The 19675-nt window shown below is 50.5% G+C and overlaps 1 protein-coding gene across 4 annotated transcripts in view; it reads right to left on the reverse strand.

Moving 5' to 3' along the window:
• The window catches only part of GMPR (guanosine monophosphate reductase), a 52662-nt gene that overhangs the window by 10894 nt on the left and 22093 nt on the right, over positions 1-19675 (reverse strand). For all 4 annotated transcript variants that reach the window (XR_007463052.1, XM_049654866.1, XM_049654863.1 and 1 more), the window contains exons 5-8: positions 16082-16163; positions 12449-12555; positions 2754-2796; positions 377-536 (exon numbers count right to left, since the gene is read on the reverse strand). Coding sequence is in view for 3 of the 4 variants with exons in the window: in XM_049654866.1 (XP_049510823.1) it covers positions 377-536; positions 2754-2796; positions 12449-12555; positions 16082-16163 (392 nt within the window). In the remaining variant the exon portion in view is untranslated. The remainder of the gene's footprint in view (positions 1-376; positions 537-2753; positions 2797-12448; positions 12556-16081; positions 16164-19675) is intronic.

Below are 19675 nucleotides of genomic sequence, written 5' to 3' on the forward strand. Positions count from 1 at the left end.
CTCATTCCAGGCAAGAGACTGGCAGTTACAGGGCTGGTCGAGCAAAGGCCCAATCGGAAGGACAGGGCAAACACATTCTTGCCCATCCCCTGGAAATCTGGAGTGTCACCTCCCAGACTGGTCGCCCCCTTGTCACATTTCCCGCCCCCCGTGCCAAGAGACTTCTGCTCTGCACGTCCTTTGGAGGGCCCCCAACACAGCAAATGCTGGCTGGATAAAAACTGGGACTGTTTAGAAAGAAGCAGGGTACGTTCTCTAGCTCCCTCCCACGGCCCATCGGTATCAACAGAACTGATATTCGAGACCTGCTTCCGTCCTGTTTCTGTAAATGTGAGGCCTCAGCCACAGAGGGCAGGGCGCTGGCGCTTCCCCTTACCTGTATTCGGCGACCCCTCCTGCGTGTTTCTTCATCGCGGTTTCGGAGCTCATCCCGTAGAAGAGCTTGAGTTTCTGCCCGTTCTTCTCAATCACCTCTCCGGCACACTCAGTGTGGCCCGAAAACATCCCTCCCAGCATGACAAAATCGGCTCCGGCCCCTAAACTCCCAACAGTGAGGACAAGAGGAAGGGAGAAGAGCTCAGAGAAAACCGCTCAGAGAAAATCGGCTCTAGAAGGATCTACGTGCCGCTCCAACTCACCCTTCCTTTGCTCCTAGCGATTATCAAGTGGAGAGTTCAACCTCTCCCTTTTTGGAGAAAGTTAAGAAGTGAAGATGGGCACTGGACACCCAGAGAGAGAAATGCTGCCCACTACTGATGATCGGGGGCTAATGCACTAGAAAATCCTTGATGGTAACTGATGGTCAACTTGACCACCTTCCAAGCAGGGGTCTAAGTCTGGTCATCAGAGCAGCCTTGAGAATGGGGCAGCATTTTCTCCAGCGTGTTGCCTAATCTCCTCCACAGTCACTCCTCTGGTGTTCCCAACAGACATCTGGTCTACCTTGGGCCATCAGCACTCTCACGCTCTGCCTGTGTCGATCACGAAAGACCTCAGAACAGACTGAAACTCCTACCCTGGAGACGGGGTATTAAGAAGAGAGACCTGGGGCGCCTGGGTGGCTCTGTCAGTTAAGTGTCCGACTTCGGCTTAGGTCATGACCTCGCGGTCTGTGGGTTCGAGCCCCGCGTCGGGCTCTGTGCTGACAGCTCAGAGCCTGGAGCCTGCTTCGGGTTCTGTGTCTCCCCGTCTCTCGGCCCCTCCCCTGCTCATGCTCTGTCTCTCCCTGTCTCTCAATAATAAATAAATGTTTAAAAAAAAGATTAAAAGAAAAAAAAAGAGAAACCTAAATACTACACACGTATGGCACCGAAGCTGCCTCTCCAGTGTTTATCACAGGGCACGGCGCACGGTCGACCTAGAGTAACTAGCTGTCAAGAAAGGAAAAGGCATATGTGGAAGAACTAGAAATCTCACCGTTCCCCATCCCGTTCCCGGATGGCTGCGCAGTCTCTCCACTGACTATGAACTTCTGAGGCCTATGGAGGGTTTACATCCAGAACACGACGACATCAGGGTTCAGATGGATTCAGTAATTAGGATAAAGGGCAAGGAGGAGCAGCAAGCATAGGAACCCCTGAAAAGTGGTCCTGACCTCTTCCATCGGGTCATGGACGCATTTACGGGAGGACTGTGGGATCTGCATTAGGCAGGCCGCGGCCTTCTGTTCAGCGTCTCAGAGAACCAGGCCCTGCGGGGCTGGCCCCCTGGCCTGGCATCAGACAAGCCGCACACAACGGGCCCCTTCTACCTGGTGGCAAGACTTACAGGTCCTTCACTCCAGGGTCGCTAACCTGAATGCTGGATCCTTGGCCCCTCCTGCCGTGACCTTAAGGGGGCAGAGGAAAACTAGCATCCGGCCAGGCCTCCCACTGACCACCAGAGGGGATCCCCCAAACCAGGAACTGTTATCTACCGGGCATCTTCTTAACGACCAGTCACTTACCGACCAGGAGTGCCAGCTCCTACTCTGTGTGGGGAGCCCAAGCCGGAGCACCCAGGCAGCAAGTACATTGAGTGCAAAAATCAGTAACAAAAACGTCTTTGGCTAACGGGGGTGAGCCCAGTAGTGTAGGGGGGCTCCTGACTCTCCCTGCTCTGCAGCGGCCTGTGGGACCCCGACCTCGTCACTCACTTCTCAGGGCCTCGGCCTCAACTATCAAGTAGGCATCCTGGATTACACAGAGATGCCCCCTAGGTTCCCTTCCACAACCAACACGCTTGATGAACCAGCTCTCACTGACGGACGCAGTTGGCCACGGTAAGTGGTGAACAGAGGGCACGTGGAGGCACTGCCTGCCTACCGCTTTCCCAAGGAAAAGCCAGGTGGCCCCGGCTGCCCCCTGCTGGGAAACAGGCGCCTCGGCCTGTGGGGACAAAGTGCTGGGGTGGGGGCGGGGGGGGGGGGGCTCTGGTCCCTCCCAAAAGATTCCCCCTACTTCGGTCCTGGAGACCCTCCGTGAGGTCACTCTGGGCCCGATACTGGCTTCTTCCCCGGCACCCTGAGCCTTCTACACCTGGCTTGTAAGGATGTCACCGCGTCTATACCCCAGGATGCCCCAGGATGCCGGCTGGGTCTGCTCAGCCACCAACCAGAACCAAGCCCACATGGGGACTGTGGCCAATCAGGGCCGAAATCCAGGGATAGGAAATCAGCACAGGCTCAGAATTTCCCCAACACGCCCCGCCTCTTCATTCAGATTCCCATCAGAGGCTCTGGGGGAGCTCCCTGCCCTCCCTCCCTGTCCCCTTACCAAAGGCTTTGGCGACATCTCCTGGACAAGTGCAGCCTCCGTCCTTTGAAGAGGAAAAAGCAAGGAGAGGGCATCAGCGGGGTGCTCAGCCAGGATGTCCCCTCCCCCGGGGTGACTCGGTCATCCGGAGGTGATATCCAGGCGCACCCCCAGCCAAGGGCAAGCCCCCAGCCAGAAACAGCGACCCTCAGAGCCCGAACCCAGCACTCCCGGGTTACCGTGTTCTGACTCAGTTTGCTCCCGTTTGCACCTTCTGTTTGCACTTTCCGTCCCCCCACCCCAAAACCCTGCCGTGTTCCCCCTCGGGGTCTGCCTTGCCCTGGAAGCCCGGGGCAGGAGCCGCTCTGAGACCTCGCCCCCCGCCAGCCCCTCACACAAGACACTGGGCCTGGGCCTTCCGAATTCATTGCTAATCCAAGCAGTCACCTTTCCCTCCTGCCTGGCGGGAGGTGAGGTTTATTTAGGACAAGAGCGGGATTATTTAAAGAGCCAGGGAAAGGACACTGAGTTAGCTCCTGTGTGATTCTAGCCGCTCCACACACCTCCCGCTCATCTTCACGAAATGTGCCCGGTTAACTTACAATCAAACATGCACCCTGGATCCCCCTCGCCACCCACGGAGGACACACGCCTGGGGCTAATGCCTGCGGGACGGTCACCTAGGGCCGCCCGGCAGGTCCAGCCACGGGGGTTATGTTTACACACCAGCAACGCGGTGCGAGGCTTCCAGGACGCAGAGCCCAAGGCACGTCCCTACAGACACAGGCTGCTGCCTGCTCTTCGATGCAGGAGTCCAAGGAGGACGGCGAGGGTGGCCGGGAGTTGCAGCCAGACCCCACAGACAGAGAGGCAAAGAAGCAAAGGCCCGGGGGCAGCAGGGGCAGGCCCGTGCCGAGGGCTGGCGTGACAGCCAAGCCCTGAGAGGGACCCGCCCGCAAAGGCGTCACGCCAGCCTTGGGAAGGACACAGAAAACACAGGCTGCCCGGGCCACCTTAGGTCACAACTGGCGGGAAGGTGTGTGCGCCCCCGGAGTTGGGGGGCATCTAATGAACGGAGATGAACCACTTCATGAACAGCGCCTCCAACGGACAGCGTGGTGTCTCTGTGACTCAATTCCCACCCCCCTTTTTTTAATGTTGTATTATTTTTATTATTTTTTTTTGAGACACACACACACACACACACACACACACACACAGTGTGAGCAGAGGAGGGGCAGAGAGAGAGGGAGACACAGAATCTGAAGCAGGCTCCAGGCTCTGAGCTGTCAGCACAGAGCCCGACGCGGGGCTCGAACCCACGAACCGCAAGATCATGACCTGAGCAGAAGTCGGACACTTAACTGAGCCACCCAGGCGCCCCCTGAATTCCCCCCTCTTTTAAGTCCACTTTTTAGGCCTGTCCCTCTAGGAACTAAAACTCCATTTCTGCTTCATTATTTCTTTGCAGTTCGAAGCAAAAGGTAGGTGTGGAAAGCTTGTCTTGTTTCTTTACGTATCTTTACCGAGCACAAATGCTTCCTCAGTCAAGTCCGTTACAGGCACACCTCGGAAACATTGCTGCTTTGAGTTCCAGACCGCTGCAGTAAAGCGAACACGCCAACAAAGCAAGTCCGGTGAATTTTCTGGTTTCTCAGCGCGTCGAACAGCTATGCGTACGCTGCCCTGTAGTCTACCAACGGTGCAACAGCCTTACATTCTCAAAAAAAGGTGCACACCTTCATTAAAATGTACTTTATTGCTAAAAAACGCTTAACCATCCCCTGAGCTTTCTCGGCAAGCCGGGACCGCTGATCACAGATCAGGCACAAATATAATAATGAAAAAGTTTGACAGCCGGGGAGAATGAACCAAAACGCGGCACAGAGACGCGAAGCAGGCAGATGCCATTGGAAAAATGGTGCCAACATACTCGCCCAATGGCGGTTGCCATAAACCTTCAATTTGTAAAAACAAAACAAAACAAAAAAAAAACAAACAAACGTCGTATCTAAGAAGAGCACCGAAGCTCAGTGCAATAAACAAGGTATGCCTGTATTCACGAGCAGCTTCTCTGATCCCAGAGGGCCACAGGGTGCTGAGGAACGGTCATTTCAGAAGTAGTGTCTCCGTGGAAGTTACGTGGCCAAGCCGTCCGTGCGAAGACAGTGACAGGACTTGGGATTGTACCTCGTGTCGGTGCTTTCAAACTTCAGCATGTTTACTTTCTCTATCAAAGGTACAAGCCCCCGTATGCCCTTCGCTCGTCCTGCCGATTTTTAAGTGCTTTATCTCGTTATCAAAACCAGTTTCACATGACAGGGTTTCAAACTTATGACCTCAGAAGAGTAAACAAATTCATGTTCCCATGAAGCTGGATGTTATCTGACTTACAGCACAACACACACACACACACACTCACACACACACACACTCCCCAAGTCTTGTACTCACTTGCTTGTGAGTCGCCATGGACTGGCAGGGTGTCTCGAGTGGGGACCCCACACTTCTGCATTTTTGTGGTTAGTGATGAGGCCCTGGGCTACTGGGACCCTCGAAAAGGAGCTCTTCTCTTCCCAGGATGGGCCAAGACAAGATGCCCACAGTTGAGAGGGCGCCTGGGGGGCTCAGTCGGTGAAGCGTCCAACTTTGGCTCAGGTCGTGATCTCACGGTCCATGAGTTCCAGCCCCGCATTGGGCTCTGTGCTGATGGCTCAGAGCCTGGGGCCTGCTTCGGATTCTGTGTCTCCCTCTCTCTCTGCCCCTCCCCCGCTTGTGCATTTCCTCTCTTTCTCTCTCCCTCTCTAAAATAAATAAACATTAAAAAAAATTCTTTAGAAAAAAAGAGGGCTCCATGACGTGTCACGGAGGGGAAATCACACTTACGGCATCTTCTGTTCGGCCCGTTTGTAAAGAGACAACGCAGCCCAAACAAGCCAGACTGTGCATTTAACCCAGTGCAATCCAACGTCACATAATGCTTTAGGGCAAAGGAGGCTGCTCCCTGCTATCATTTCCAGGTAACTTGCAAAAGTTGTTCAAAGCACCCTTTCATGTACCCGGGAGGCAGGGCAGCCGGGGCAAATCTCCACAATCTAAAACACGCATTCGCTTTCACTTATAAACGTTCACAGCTGCTGGGAGGTTATCAGAAACAAGGTGCCAATGTTCGAAGAGCCTCTTGTCTTTGTTGGTTCCAGAGTGTTCCCATTACATTTTAGTAGAAAAAGCATCACAGGACACGAGTGGTAGGAACTTGATCTGTGAAGCGTCAGCCTACCTTTTCTTCTTAAAAATACCTGCTCTTCTCCCTGGGGGCGCCTGGGTGGCTCGGTCGGGTGAGGGTCCGACTTCGGCTCAGGTCATGATCTCGCGGTTTGTGAGTTCGAGCCCCGCGTCAGGCTCTGTGCTGACAGCTCAGAGCCTGGAGCCTGCTTTGGATTCTGTGTCTCCCTCTCTCTCTGCCCCTACCCCACTTGCGCTTTTTGTCTCTCAAAAACAAATTAACATTAAAAAAATTAAAATAAAAAAAACCCCTGCTCTTCTCTCAAGTGGAGGCTGGTGAAGCAAGTAAGGAAGATACAGAGGGAATGCAAATCAAGCACCTACCATGGGCCAGGGGGGTGCTACAAACTTCACTTTTTTATTCAAACACCACAAGAACGTAAAGTTGATATTTTGTGGGTGGAGGGAAGCATGAGGGGGGCTCAGGAAGGTTGGGTGACTTGCCCCAGGTCACACGGCTATAACAACGGAAGAACAAGGTTAGAGCCCCGGGTGAGTACACTCTAAAAACGTCTAGAATCGCCCTTATCAGAACAGAAGCAATGGTGGTTATCTTTAGAGGACAGCACTTCTAATAATCTTCATGTTTATCTGTATTTTCTCACTTTTTCTAGGCTAAACCTGTTTGGGGAGGAGGGGGAATTTTTCAGGCGTCAAAAAAATTCAATTACCTGAAATTTCTTTGTTTAGGTCTTTGTCTTTTTCAATTTTTAAATGTTTATTTATTTATTTTGAAAGAGACAGAGAGAGCAGGGAGAGGAGGGCAGAGAGAGAGAGAGGGAGACAGAATCCCAAGCAGGCTCCGCTCCATCAGTGCAGAGTCTGATGCGGGGCTCAAACTCACAAACCAGATCACGACCTGACCCAAAATCAAGAGTCGGATGCTTAACCGACTGAGCCACCCAGGTGCCCCACTCTGTTTAGGTCTTTCTAAAGAATGGTCTAATTGCTCCTAAAGTGCTATATTAAATCATTTAAATTATCAGAGATCTGCTGACCCATCTTTTCATCTCCGCAGAGGGTCCGTGGGTGAATGTGAGCACTAGTGACCGAGTACAGAGAAGGAGAGGGTTGGGGACTACTCCAAACCATCTGGATCCTTACCAGCCCTTCCTGATGCAGGGCCTCCTGAGTCTTGACAAGCATGCTCTCTCGGTCTTCATAAAATGTGTTCATTAAAACGCTGGAGCTTTTGGGGAGCCCCTGGCTGGCTCAGCTGGTTAAGCGTCCAACTCTTGATTTTGGCTCAGGTCATGATCTCGCGGTTTGTGCGTTCGAGCCCCACACCGGGCTTTCTGCTCAGCACAGAGCCTGCTTTAGATCCTCTGTCTCCCTCTCTCTCTGCTTTGCCACCCCGCTCACACTCATTCTCTCTCTCAAAAATAAACATTAAAAAAAAAAAAAGAAAAGAAAAAGAAAATGCTGGAGCTTGAGTTAGAAGAAACAACCGTGATCCCAGTCAACGTAATCCCAGGACTTCTTTCTAGGTCCTGTGAAGCACCAGTCCAGGTTTGCTGGGTTATCGGGGGGAAAGCGAACTCAGTGGTTGTTCGAAGCTCCCCTTCTAACCTTAGTGCACCGGGGACTGTCCTCTCCCCACTGGAAGGCATGCGTGGGGGCTGTGTGGGGAAGGACTAGCTGGAAGAACAGAGGAAGGTGATGTCTCCCCGCGCACTGGGATGGAAAACCGACGGGGTCCCGTCCCCACCCTGCATCTTCTGTGACTTCAGCAAGTCTTTCTTTTCCACTCTCCTTGAGCCTCCTTCATTTCCCAACCTGAGTGGGGCAGGGGGCGGGGGATAGTCAAGGGAAGATTGGATGGAGTACTGGAGATAACAGACCTCTGTGTGAGTGCTGGCTCTGCCATTGCCGGCAGTGATGCTGAACAAGTCACTTAAGATCCCGAGGCTTTAGTTTCTCCCCTGGTTCTAATGGCTCACTTTATGAATCAGCTAGACTGGGCCACGGAGTGCCTAGAAAAGTCTGGGTGTTTCTGGAAGAGCTGTTTTGTGTGTGTGTGTTTATTTTCGAAAGAGAGAGCATCCAAGAGTGTGTGGGGTGGGGGTGGGCGAGAGAGGGGGACAGAGGATTGGAAGCAGGCTCTGTGCTGACAGCAGACAGCCCAATGTGGGGCTCGAACTCACGAACTGTGAAATCATGACCTGAGCCAAAGACAGACACTTAACTGATGGAACCACCCAGGGGCCCCAGGAGGGTTGTTTTTTTTTTTAAATGAGATTAACATTTCAATTGGTAGATGGAGAAAAGGAAATGGGTGGGCCCCATCTCATCAGTTGAAGACTTGAATGGAACAAAAGGGCTGACCCTCCTCAAGTGGATTTTTCCTGAGTGACTGCCTCTGAACTGGGACAGGGGCTTTTTCCTACCTTTTAACTCCCAACTGAAATGAAACCGTCAGCTCTTCCTGGTTCTCAGGCCTTCAGACTCCCACTCAGACCATCACTAGACCATCAGCTTTCCAGATGCCTGGCTTAGCAACTCACCCTGTAGATCTTGGGGCTTCTCACTCCCCCATAATCACATGAACCAGTTCCTTATAATGAATACTCCCTCCCCCTCCTCTCTTGCCACACACACACACACACACACACACGCACACACACCCTATTGGTTCTGGTTCTCTAGAGAACTCTAATACACCTGTCAAGTGACAATAACAGCTAGTTCTCCAGGATGTTCCAAAGATTAGAAATTATAAGTGATTTGTGCCAGGAAGGTAATAGATGCTCAGTAAATAAATAGCCATTCTTTCCTCTAGGTCTGTTTCCACCATTAAAATCCTCTTTTGTGTGATGTCCCTAGCTGATGGTGGCAAGACAAAACCCAGTCACACTTTAATCTTCACCTGCGCAGGGGGTGTCCTGAATTTATGCTCTCTGCCTCTTAGAACCCCATGTGGGCCATAATAAATAGAAACCTAATTCAAGTCCAGCCTCTTGAGTGTAAGTGCCTGCTAAGAGCCCCATGCTGTGGCTTCCTTTTCTGAATTTCAACAGCATGGATGTGCAAATTCAGCAACTAAAGTGTAAAATGAGACAGCTGGAAGGAAACCGGACAGAGTAGCAAATCCAAAATATCTGATGGGTTTCCAGGGGGTTTAGGGATGGCTGGCAAGCAAGAGAAACCTACTTGTGAAACCCTATCAAAGGGACAGTGGAAGAAATGGCTGCTGAACCCCAAGACACTCAGCTAGCCAGGAGGAATGAGCTCAGGTCAAGGGTACCGATCCCACGTGAGTCTGTGAACTTCATCTGGTTTTCTGGCCACAAACGGAACTTCTGACCCCATCTGAGAAATTTCCCACCGTTACTGAGAGCCTCGAAGCACCGGGACCACAAGCCTGGGCTGTCACTATCACTAACTGACAAAAGTCAGAGAAGCTGTTCCCTGGGGACCGGCCGATAAAACCTGACCCAAGGCCGGGTAGCTGAGCCTCCACGACAGAAACCAGTGGTTCTCCAAGTTGAGAGCACATCACAGTTTCCTGGAGGGCTTCTTAAAACGGACACCTGGGCCTCCCTTCAGAGCTGCCGATGCTGTAGGTCTGAGCCAGGTCCGAGAATTTCTAACAGGTTCTCAGTTGATACTGATGCTGCTTGTCTGGGCACTACACTGAGAAAATCGCTAAGGTGAACTGTCAATGAGGTGGTGCTGTATAAAGAGATCCCAAGTTGATTTTCAGTGGCTGGTGTGCAAACAGAGCAAAAATGAGCCATCAGCTAAGCAGGTGTGAAGTTTCCAGAAGGACACAAGTATGGGGAACTCAGAACACGTTCATAGCAGAACCATTCATTGGACATTCACTGACCTTGGAAATGGTGGCCATTCAAGAAATATATATGATACGGGGTCCATAAAAGTTTATTGATTTCTGAGAGAGAGAGAGAGAGAGAGAGTCAGAGTGCGAGTGGGGGAGGGCAGAGAGAGAGGGAGACACAGAACCCGAAGCAGGCTCCGGGCTCTGAGCTGTCAGCACAGAGCCTGATGTGGGGCTCGAACTCATGACCCGTGAGATCATGACCTGAGCTGAAGCTGGATGCTCAACTAACTGGACCACCCAGGTGCCCCCAGGGTCCGTATTTTGATGAAGACTCTTAATGGTGAAAATTATCATGTAATAGAGATTCATGACTAAATTTCACATGGTGCTTTTGTGGCCAACTTCTGAAGAGTCGAATTTGCTAAGATGGGGTCCAGAGATATCTTTTTAAGAAAGCTTCTGTGGTGACTCTCACGTAGCCAGCCCAAAACAAGGCCAAAGTGGGGACCTAAGGACCACTGTCCTATGTCATACTGGAGACTGACGCAGTTTGAGGATCTCAGGGAGCTGGATCACCGCATTCAGCAAAGGGTTTTACGTCACAGTGAACGGGTGTTCATCTGGGCCCTGGGACAAGCGCTCAGGGAAGGGGTAATGAATGGAGGTCCTTACAACTGTCAGCAACCAATAAACCTTCTGTCATTTATTCCACATAGTAGATGTTCCATAAAAACTTGCTGATTGGATGGACGGATGGATGAAAAACTCGCACGAAGAATTAGGAGGAGGACAGGAAGTCTGCACTGGATTGCAAGGTAAGGACAGGACCCCAGCTCTGGGGAAGCAACAGCGACAGCAACCCAATTGCCACGGTGAGGCTCGACACGAGGGAGTAATCACGTAGGGGTTTTTAAAGAGTATTGTTATGTCCCCAAAGCAAGTCCAGAAATCAAACATCAACATGCCGAAGTGCTGAGCTGAAACCAACACGACATCATTCTGCAGGGATATGTAATTTGTTTGATGCATTTGTGTGTTGTTTTTAAATCACCTATCAATTATTTAACGTGGGAGCCCAGCTTAGCAACCGAATGGTGAAAAGAGTCAACAGTGTTACAGGACCACTAAAATCATGCCACTAATTCAGAATTTGTAAAGAAAATTATACATATGTAATTTTTATGAACGTAAATGCAAAATAAACATGTTACGTATATAAAACACGCACATAAGTGGAATATGTACCTAACTGTATATAATGTAATGAATGTATACTAAGGGAACATGTATTTTTATATTTACATTATATATTCTTGATTATATATTTAATTATATAGTAATTATACATTACGTATATTTTTATGTAAGTACGTAATATATTTTATACGTTTATATTTATTTTATACACACGTACAAATTTATACGTGTGTGTATATACACGTATTTATAAAAACATCCACATAAGTGGAAGCTGTGGTTGTCTTTCAGACTATATCCCACATGTTGTCCTGTTCCGAGCATCTTTTTTTTTTTATTTTTTTTAATGTTTGTTTATTTTTGAGGGACAGAGTGGGGAAGGGGCAGAGGGAAACGGAGACAGAATCTGGAGCAGCCTCCAGGCTCTGAGCAAGTGTCAGCACAGAGCCCGACGCGGGGCTCGAACTCACAAACTGCGAGATCATGACCTGAGCCCATGTCGGACGCTTAACCGACTGAGCCACCCAGGCGCCCCTCGAGCATCTTATCTGGAAGGGAAGAGCAGGGGACCGTCTCTGTGACTGTCTGCATGGCAGTCACCACAGCTGTAAAGGTAGTGTAGCACCACGGCTGAGGTGAGGACAGATTTTAACTCAGCATTCATTCACTCACTCCATCCTTGATGTTTAGAGGCTGAGCACCACGCCGCAGTCCTTCCGGGAGCTTCCTGGAAGAGCTGCTAGATCACGCTCCCTGCCTCCCCTCACCCCTTCCTGTCTTTTCTGAGCCCACGGAAATGTAACTTCTGCCCCCACCAAGCCACTGCATCGGCCCTCACTCCGGTGACCTGTCACTGGCAGCATTTCACAGCACTGCAGGTGGGACTAACATGAAGTCGTCCTGGAGGAGGGTGCGTCCCTAATCCAACACGACTGGAGTCCTCCCACAAAGGGGAAACGTGGACACACGCACGCACACGGGGCACACGCCACAGGAACACGAGGCTGCGGTGCCACCAGCCGAGAAACCAAGAAGCTCCAGAGGCCGGGAACAGAGGCTCCCCCACGGCCCTCGTGACCCCGCGGATACCTCGATCTCAGACCTCTGGCCTCCCCAACGGGGAGACGGGGAGTTTGTCTCTCGTTTGATCCACCCAGGTTGGGGTGCTTTGTGGCCAACTAATTTGCGGCCCCCTCGTTCTCTCAAAGCTCCCCGCGTAGCCCCCATCCTGCTGCCTACGGCCTTGAGTTGTTAGTGACTAATGTGCCTGGGGAGCAGGGCCTGGGTCTCCGCCAGATGTCACCGCTGTGACCAAGGTGCCCGGCTCACTGCCAAGCCCACGGGATGCCAAGTGGGTGAAGGGCCAAGGAGCAGGGGCCTCCCCGAAGCCCCGAGGTGTTCCCACGTCCACCCCCCCCCCCCCCCCCCCCCCCCCGCCCCGCCGGGCACTTACGGAGATGATGTGCCCCTTCAGGCCGTGGGCGGAGTCTGCACACTCGATCACGGCACTCAGTTGGGGGTAGCCCACCCCGGTCTTGGTGCGGGTGGTACACACAGAGCCTGGATGGTGGGAGAAGCGGGGCCCAAAGAGAGACGGTTAAGAACGAGCCTCCAACTCCGGCAGTGCCGGCGGGGAGGGGGTGGGGGTGAACTTTCTTTCCGTGGAGGCAGGGCGGGTGGTTAGAACCACACCATCTGGCCTCGTCCCTTCCGGTCCTCACCGCCGTCAACTGCGGCTGCCCGGGACGCCCTCTCCCCACACCCTGTCGCTGTCACTCACCTGTGCCATCAGCCCCCACCGCATGGCCACACAGACCGTCCCTATGTACGCTCCGTCCCTTCCCATGTCCCTCACTTCCCCTCACAGCCACAGTATACTTCCAGGGACGCCTCGGTCTCCTCCCATGGCCTCTCTACCTGCACTGTTGGTCAATCTCTAACTTCTCCGAGCCTCACAGCCTCGCCTACGAAATCGGCAGCCTGAGGTTGCAATGGGGATGCCACGGGGCCCGCGGGGCTAGCAGGCAGCCCTGGAGAAGAGGGAGCTGCACCCACCCCATTCCTGCACCCTCTCCCACCCAGGTCTGTCGACTGGCCCCGGCCTCTTGGGCTCCGCGATGGCCCACCCTGTCCAGAGCCCCCGTCCAGCCTGGGCTGTGGGGTCCGCTTCCGTGTCGGGAAGCCTCCTGAAGCCCTCTGCCCCCTTTGACCTCTGCCCTCTGCCTTTCCCACGGTCAACCCCAGTCCTGGCTGACCGGTCAGCCGGGTATTATCCAGCTATGTCCAGGCCGAGTCATGCCAAGAGCACCACCATCTCAAGCACACGTACCCCTGGCTCAAGTCCCGTCCCTCCCTCCCAACAACTTAGCACCCCCTACACCCCAAGATCACCCGACTGAACTCCCGAATGTCCACCTGCCGCCCTCCCCTGCCACCTCTCCGTCCCTCCTGCTCCCCACACGCCGGCCACGCCGCCCTTCCAGCCTCTCCGGCAGAACGAGTTTCTCCCCACCTCGGGGATCCTCTGTACGCGATGTTCTCTCTGTCCAGCACTCCCTGTGAACCAAGCCCCCGGTCCGGCCAGCCCTTCTCATCTTTCAGGCTTCATCTTAAATGTCACCACCTCAGGGGAGTTGTTGTTCTGACAGGGCACTCGCTTCACAAGAAGCATTTACATAATTATTTGTGTAAGAATGCAGGGGATCTGTTTTCTCTGCTGGACGGTAAGCTCCATGGATATTCATTGTTGCAGATCCAGCGCTGAGAACAGAGCCTTGTACATAGCAAGGGGGCTATAAATAGTCGCCGAAAGAATGCGTGAACTTCAGATAGATGAGTCACCCGCATGCTTCACAGCTCAGTGGACGGGGCTTGAACTCCACTGCCGTCACGCTTGGGGACAAGGTGCCTAGAACGCCTTCCTCCTGTCTTGACTCTCCACCACCACCAGTGCCTTCATGCACGCCCCCCCCCCCCCCAAATCTCTCCCGGCATCCTCAAGGACAGGATCAGACAGAGAACTGTGTTTATACTTCCAGGACTGGATTCAGCAAGAAAACCAGAGGCGCGGGGGGTCCCCCTTTCCTCCTGCACCCATCCAGCCGCAGGGCAGAATACATCCCTTGACGTCTATCCTTACAACAGGTGTTGCCGCAATCCCGCAGCCAGTGAGCTCTTCTCCCCACCAGGCACACGCTGCCCCAGCTACCAGCCCTGCATTGTGCAAGGCAGAATTCATTTCATAATTTCTGCTTCATAACTGGCTTCTCGCCTTCTCTCCCGCCCCACTGCTAGATCCTTGCAGGAAGGCAGGGACGTGCTGCAGGCGCCCAGAGCTCCGCCCATGTGAGAGACCTACAGAGGGTAGGCCGATCACCTTTCTTGGAAATGGCCATCAAACAAGGCATGGGAATGGTCTTGATTAATGCTCAGGTCAAAAGGAGAAGCTGGATACATGTTTCTCCTCCCAGGTACACGGCCAGGGTGCTCATTGTTAATGCTGTCATTCGCTTAGAGAAAACCCAGTGTTTTTACGCTAAAGAATTCATGAAATTGAACAATCATCTGCAACGAATTTAAAGAAGCCATTCTGGAAAAGCTCCCTACTCTGTTCAGAGAGTCCTTTCTGCTTTTATAGACAGCCCTGCCAGGGCTGGGAGGGCGGGGAGGGCGGCCCACACAGGGATAACGGAAAGACAATAAATCTTCTGGGGAAACAGCATGTATACACAGAGGATGTGCATGAAGGAAACAAGTGCAGCTGAATGCTCAAGATTACATCAAAAGAGGCTCTTTGAGAGCCGAGTGGACTTCTCACACACCTTCATATCCTGGACAGCACCTGCCCAGCACAATGGCGGCTAGCACACATCCGGGAATACGTATTTCTGATTAAGCAGGTGACTGGTGAGTGCCCTGGGCTACTGGGAACCAATTCTATCATTAGCCCAGTCTATGACATCCTAAGTGGGGAGCTCCTTATAAGTAAGAACTGGGTCTTATCCTCTCTTTGACTTTTCAATGACCAACACTCAGTAAAGACCAAAGGTGCTTTCCTCTTGCTCAGAAGACGTTGTTAATTGGCTTGTGTGGCACCATCAAATGTTGACCATTTTCCTGTACGTTAAACACTCAAGTACTTTGATGAGCCTACAAGACTCTTCATACACATCCTGTTCCCGCAAGGCTGTAACTGTGCCAAGTCACAACCCAACGATGTCTTCTGTGAGTTCCCACACTCTTCTCGCATTGCTTTATGGTTTGTTTCCTTTTTGGGTAGTGTTTGTTTGAATGGGTGATATTTTTAAAAAAATCTTTGCTATTTTTTATTCCCAGCTGAAAATGTATATCTTCTTTCCTTCTCTCCAATGTTAGTGTTTGTTTAGGAATGGATGTGCAAGGAAGAATATGAAAACATGAAAGTTCATGTTCATGCATAGCCAAAGGGGAAGGTGAACACCAACTGGCCCCAAGAGAAAATGGCGCCACCCAATAGAAGGACAGAAAGGCTCTGCCTTGTTCCTCCACTCAAGATGCCAATGGGTGGTTCTAGGAGAAAATGCCTAAGAGAATATGGGAAAAATCCAAAATGCATTATGTATCCGGTGAGGAGCCGGGAGTAGTAACTGACCGGGCCATGGGTCAAGTTCAAATGTGGCCTCAGAGCTGCATGCCTACTATGTGCAATGTCTGGGGTCCCTCAGACCTTCATATAAACTGGAGGCGTTCATGTCCATTAACCGTCCCCACGATTCTTCGCCCCCTCACCTTCCTCCTCAAGGAATATAGGATCATTAACGAAATCTGCATCCTCTTCTTCCGCGTTAACGCTCTGAAACCAGGACCTCACGTTCAACCCACATCCCGGCTCCTTCGGGACGTTCCCCGGTGGCAGCCCAGTGACATTTCCTACAAGACCTTCTGGAAGCTCAACTTCCAAAAGTGGTGGGATACTTCCAGAAGCAATGTGCTTTGCCCTTGTGGCGGGGTCACCCACGGGCTCCCTTCTGGCCATCTCCAGTGTCCCCAAGCCCCCCATCCCAGTGCCCTGCACACAGCCTCTGCTGGCCTTCCCAGCAAGCCTTACCTGGTCCGACGCCCACTTTGATTATGTCTGCTCCAGAAAGAATAAGCTCTTCCACCATCTCCCCTGTCACCACGTTCCCAGCCTGAGACAGAAAAGCACACAGCCCGCAGTCACAAACTACTCCTGGTGATACAAAGATGCGCGAATGAAGAACCCTGTACCTGGCCACACAGCTGCGCATGCCCCGAAGCCACAACGCCGCCTGGGGCCCCAAAGAGGGGGGGAGGGGAAACAATGGACTCAATTCCTGATTCTAGATGAAATCTCAAGTCGGCGGGAAGGGATGTTCCCCGGGTTCCCTTCTCTACTGACTAGGAACACAGACTCTCAACACGTCATACCACATTTGGGTTTGCTAACAGCAGGAGAAGGTACGCAAGCTGTCACGTTAGAACCACAAAAGACCCGAGATGATCCAGGTCAGAGCTTCTGAACGTGACCAGGGTGGACAAAACAAAATCTCACGGAGAACCCAAATGCATAAAATAAGCAAGGAAAGGCTCTTTCAGATGGTCATAATATTTGCTGTTGGGAATAACATGTTTTGGAGACTATAAAAACCCCTCAAGGACCTTTAAGGAACTCTAGGGGCTCAGGCTTAGGAAACCCCGCGATCGTCTCACCGGCTCACGGATGGGAAAACGCCTGGGGGTCCGCCCCAAGGCCGGTGCTTCCCACCCGGATATGAAAGGGCAGATGAGACTTTAGTGACCACAGGCCTGGAGCATGCTCTGAATTCACATGAGGCCGCGGCCCCCAGAATAAACATGCACACCAGGACGCGGCGGAAGCTAAAAACCAGAAAGATGCATCTGGTTTGGACATTGTACAAGTTCTTTCACCGCAGGAGCCTGGGAGCACAAAAATAGCCCTTTTCATTACGACTCACTGCCCTGCGGATTCTTCAGCTGGTACACAGGATACTTGGCAAAATGCCTGACTGAATTTTCACAACTGTACAAAGTCTTATTTTGGGAAATGCATCCCCACTCATGTTACTCTTTTTTTTTTTTTTTTTTTTTTTTTTTTGAGCCCTGTGTTTTTTCAGTGAATTTTTTCCCGGGAGGGGGGGGGGGGGGGGGGGGAGCAGGTTTTCTTTTTTTAACCTAGACAGTGTGACTTTTAACTCTGTATAAAATATCTTGGAAAGGTTAATGAGGAAGGCTCAAAGCTGCTCTAATCCAACAACATCTGACAATGGAAAACGCTGGATGCTCCAGAAACAGGACCAGAGCATTGAGAATACCAGGTACAATAAGGGGGGGGTGGGCATTGCATGTCACTGAGGGACAGAACCAGGTTCCCACAGACAACTGGGGAAAGGGATCTTCTGGAAACAAGATATAGATTAATGTTCACGCTTGTCCCCAAAACCAGCTTCCGACGGATTTAAGAGTTAAATTATAAGTGGAATCCTCCCAGATTTAGAATGCCTTGAATACCTGTAACAAGCATAAAAGTGAAAGATACATGTGTACCTACAGACACACACATTGCATACAATCGACAAAACTAAGAGGCAAATAACATAGCAGAGAAAAATAATACCTGTATGCATGACAAAGGGTGAACTAACATTATAAAAGCTCTCCCAAATCTTCAAAAAAAAAAAAAAATGCTAACAGCTCACAGAACTGCCAAAGGACATTATTTATAAAATAAATAAATAAATAAATAAATAAATAAATAAATAAATTAAAGTGGCCAATAAACACAGGGAAAGTGCTCACTCTCACGAAGAATCCAATTTAGATTCAGATGCCAGCGAGGTACTACCTTTCACTTAAAATATCAACGACTAAAAAAATAAAAAATAAAAAAAAAATATCAACGACTATAAACATTAAATACTAAGGAGGAAACAGACACCATCTTTCTCTGCTGGTGCAATGTCTACTTTAGTACAAGTTTTCCCAGAAAGCAATTGTCCATATAGAACAAATGCAAAACTACATACATCCTCTGATCTGATAAGCGTACTCCCAAAATTCTCTCCCAAGGGAATAATCATAGCTGACGTCAAAGATTTAACGACAAGGATGCATATTATTTATTTTTAACCGTACAAAGCTGCAAATCTACTACCCAAAATGGGAATAGTTCAACAACCTGGTGTTTTCCCATCTATGTGATGTTTTTAAGGTTGGTTAGATGGCATTGGAAAATGCTTAACCGATTTCAGTACAATGTTAGGGGGAAGAAAAGGAAATAGTAAGATCTCAATTTTGTTAAAATCAACAGGGGCCCCTGGGTGGCTCAGTCAGTTAAGCGTCCGACTCTTGGTTTTGGCTCAGGTCATGATCTCATGGTTTGTGGGTTCAAGCCCCACATTGGGCTCTGCGCAAACAGCATGGAGCCTCCTTGGGATTCTCTCTCTCTTTCTCTCTCTCTCTCTGCCCCTCTTCTGCTCACACCCTCTCAAAATAAATAAATAACCATAAAAAACATACTGAAAAAAAAATAAACTTAAAAAAAAAAAAAGGAGGACAGGTGAGTTTCCACTTGCAGGTGCCAAAAGCTGGCCCAACAAATTGGAAACCAAGAAAGGCAAAACTAAGGGGAAAAGGAGAAAGGCAAAATCAGAAATGAAAATGACAACAAGGCACACTCTAGCCCAGGAATGGCCGCAGTCCCCGCCCAGGAAGCTGTGCATGGGGGTGACTCAGGGGTGATGCGGGGATGATGCAGGGGTGTGGCGCGGGCCAGGGTGATTAGCGAGGGTCCAGCCCACCGCCTACGTGCCACAGATAGCGTGACTGGACATGGCTGCATCCACAGCACATGTTCATCTCCTGGCACTCGAGACAAAGCACAGGTTCCGGACCTTCCCGGGGGGGGGGGGGGGGGGGGGGGGGGGGAGGGGGCACCAAACCAGGCAGGCCATTGCCGCAAGGCACCTCTCTCCTAGGGGAGGCTGAGCACGTCCAGGACCCCCCCTGCTCTGCCAGCAACCACCGCCCCTCCGGGTCAAGGAGAAGCATGGGGGCCCAGAGAAAAGCCTGCAAAAAGCAACAAGATTAGAGAGGTCCTCGTGCAAAAACCCAAACCAAGACTGTTTTGCCCTAATGTTTCCAGCTTCCCTGCAGACCCAGAGATCTAAGGCAGCATGAGTTCAGAAAGACCTGGGGTAGACTAGGGCCCCACACTTACCGAGTAACCAAGAAGTAACTCTGAGTTTCCCTTTATCCTGCTATGAAGCGGGACTAACCACACCCACTTGGTGCTGTCACGATAAGGTTTACAAAGAAAGTTCTATTCAATTCCTAGACAGAGCCCAGCTCTCAGTTGGTGCTCAGTAAAATGTTGGTCCCTCCACTTAAGAATGGTTTCTTAAAATATATAAATAAATAAACAAACAAACAAATAAAATAAAATAAAATAAAATAAAATAAAATAAATTAAAATAAAATACATTTAAAATAAAAGAAAATAAAATAAAATAAATTAAAATAAAATAAATTAAAATAAAATATATTAAAATAAAATAAATTAAAATAAAATACATTAAAATAAAATAAAATAAAATAAAATAAAATAAAATAAAGTAAAATAAAATACATTAAAATAAAATAAAATAAATTAAAATAAAATAAA

This window comes from Panthera uncia (assembly GCF_023721935.1).
Source record: "Panthera uncia isolate 11264 chromosome B2 unlocalized genomic scaffold, Puncia_PCG_1.0 HiC_scaffold_25, whole genome shotgun sequence".
In the NCBI taxonomy this organism is placed as follows: domain Eukaryota; kingdom Metazoa; phylum Chordata; class Mammalia; order Carnivora; family Felidae; genus Panthera; species Panthera uncia.